The 2,776-nt window shown below is 52.4% G+C and overlaps 1 protein-coding gene across 1 annotated transcript; it reads right to left on the reverse strand.

Annotated features, from left to right (window-relative positions):
• Positions 1 to 220: 220 nt before the first annotated feature.
• Positions 221 to 802, reverse strand: LOC131199573 (uncharacterized protein K02A2.6-like; the record flags this gene model as incomplete). The annotated part of the gene is made up of 1 exon (XM_058185492.1): positions 221 to 802. A coding segment is annotated over one exon (582 nt), but the record flags the coding sequence as incomplete, so codon positions are not given.
• Positions 803 to 2,776: the final 1,974 nt, after the last annotated feature.

Below are 2,776 nucleotides of genomic sequence, written 5' to 3' on the forward strand. Positions count from 1 at the left end.
GGCCGTCCCCATAGTTGCGGGCCCACACTCAGTCGCCTATGCCCATTTCTCTAGTTTTTTCCAGTTCCCCCTTGTAACCCTCTGGTGTGTAATAGGGGCTTAAACGGTCCAGTGGGCACCGGAGCTTCCGTCCCATCAATAATTCGGCTGGGCTTCTGCCTGTAGCAGTGCTGGGGGTTCTGTGCTGAACGGCCAGAAAGAAATCTATCTTTGTTTGCCAGTCGCCTGGCTTGAGTCTGGACAATGCCTCCTTAGCGCTCCGGACGGAACGCTCTGCAAGGCCATTCGACGCAGGGTGGAAAGGCGCAGAGAGGGCATGTCGGATGCCCTCATCTGCCAGGTATTCCTCAAACTGGGTTGCCGTGAATTGCGGGCCGTTGTCGGATACTAGCGTGTCAGGCAACCCGTGGGTTGCGAATAGGTGCCTCAGGGCTGCGATTACTGCCTCGGCTGTCATGGATCTCATGAGAATGATTTCCAACCATTTAGAGAAAGCGTCGACTACCACTAGGAAAGTTTGGCCGTGGAAAGGGCCAGCAAAATCAATGTGGATTCTCGACCAGGGCCCTTGGGGTTTTTCCCATTCCCTGACTGGGGCCGTTGGGGGTAGAGGTCTGGACTCTTGGCAAGCCTGGCATTTTCCTACCCTCTCTGCAATTTCTGAGTCCATGAGTGGCCACCAAACATAGCTTCTTGCTAGCCCCTTCATCCTTACGATCCCTGGGTGACCCTCGTGGAGGAGGTCCAATACCCTTTCCCTCAATTTCTCCGGGATCACCACTCGATCGCCCCATAGCAGGCATCCCCTTGAGCCGAGAGTTCCCCACGTTTTTACAAATTCCTTAAAACCCTCCCCCCCCGCACCGCGCCACCCTCTTTGTACCCAACCGAGTACAGTCCTCAAAGTAATGTCCCGGTATGATGCCCGAGCCACCTCCTTAGATGTGACTGGGCCAGAGTCCAAAGAGTCAATTAGCAGGATGGGCGTCCCCGGAGTGGGGTCTTCGATCGCCCCTGGTAGTGGGCATCTGCTTAAAGCGTCCGCATGCCCCACTTCTTTTCCCGGTCGATGCTGCAGCTTGTAGGAATAAGCGGCTAAGAAGATAGTCCATCGGGTCAATCGTGGCGAAAGTGCCACAGGCGTTGGGCGGTCGCCAGCCAGTATCCCTAACAGCGGTCTATGGTCAGTAACAATTTCAAAGTCTCTACCAAAAACGTATTCGTGAAACTTTTTTACCCCTGACACAATTGCTAGCGCTTCCTTATCCAACTGGCTGTAGTTCCTCTCTGTGGAGGACATCGTTCTGGAGTAGAAGGCTATAGGGGCTTCTGTGCCGTTTGGGAGTCTGTGGCTGAGCACAGCCCCCACCCCGTACGGGGAGGCATCGCAAACCAGTAATAATGGCAATGAGCTATGATACTGAATCAGTAGGCTATCGCTCGAGAGTAGGTTTTTTACTGCTTCGAAAGCCCTAGCTTCCGACTTTCCCCAAGACCAAACAGTATTCTTTCCCAGAAGCTTATGCAGCGGTTCAGCAACGGTCGCTTTGTTTTTTAAAAAGACCGCGTAAAAATTCACTAGCCCCAGGAATGCCTGTAGCTCTGTTTTGTTTTTAGGCGCTGGAGCCTTTCTTATTGCCTTGACTTTGCTCTCAGTGGGGTGAATTCCTTTCTTGTCTATTCTGTAGCCCAAGAACTCAACGGATTCTACCCCTATCTGGCATTTGTTCACTTTAACCTTTAGTCCGGCTGACCGGAAAATGCCCAGAACTTTTCTCAAACGCTCCCCCAATTCCTCTAAATTTTCGGCTGATATCAATACATCATCGAAGTAGGGGACTACCCCTGGGAGCCCTTGCAGAAGTCGTTCCATTAGATTTTGGAACAGTCCCGGTGCCACACTCACCCCAAATTGTAATCGGGTACACTTGAAAGCACCTCTATGAGTCACAATCGTTTGGGCTTCGGCTGTGTTGGCGTCTACGGGCAGTTGTTGATAGGCTTGAGCCAAGTCTAACTTTGCAAAGACTTGCCCTTGCCCCAACGAGTGCAGCAAGTGTTGCACCACGGGAACCGGGTAAGCGCTTTTCTGTAAGGCTTTGTTTAATGTCGCCTTGTAGTCAGCGCAGATTCTAACTGACCCATCTGGTTTGACTGGGGTGACGATTGGTGTCTCCCACTTTGCGTGATCGACTGGCACCAGAATCCCCTGATTTATGAGCTTATCTAGCTCCTTGTCAATCTTAGGTTTCAGGGCAAAAGGGACTCTCCTTGCCTTTAACCTAATGGGGGCTACCTGGGGGTCTAAGTTGAAGGAAATAGGGGTCCCCTTGTACTTGCCCAGGCAGTCTTTGAAGACATCTTCGAACTCGTTCATGAGTATGTCTTTTAGGTTACAGTCACTTCTGTAGATGCCAGTCACTCCCATGCCCAATGCACGGAACCAGTCTAGTCCCAACAAACTAGGCAGGGTCCCTTCGACGATCGTGATGGGCAGGGTCTTCTTGTGTGGTCCGTACTCGACTCGGACAGAGGTGGTCCCTCGAACAGGGATGCGATTCCCTTGGTAGTCGTGGACTCGTAGCCGTTGTGTTTGCAGGTGGCGCTTTGCGACTGATGGCAACGCCGCCAAAGTGTCCCAGGACATGATGGTGATCGCTGACCCGTGTCCACTTCTAGTCGGCACGGCACTCCTTCTATTTTGGCTTGGTGAAGATCTTCTTCCCCACCCGGGTTGTGGCGCGGCCTATGATCACCGTCGTTTGATTCGAGTTCG

Source organism: Ahaetulla prasina, chromosome 5, assembly GCF_028640845.1.
Source record: "Ahaetulla prasina isolate Xishuangbanna chromosome 5, ASM2864084v1, whole genome shotgun sequence".
Lineage (NCBI taxonomy): Eukaryota > Metazoa > Chordata > Lepidosauria > Squamata > Colubridae > Ahaetulla > Ahaetulla prasina.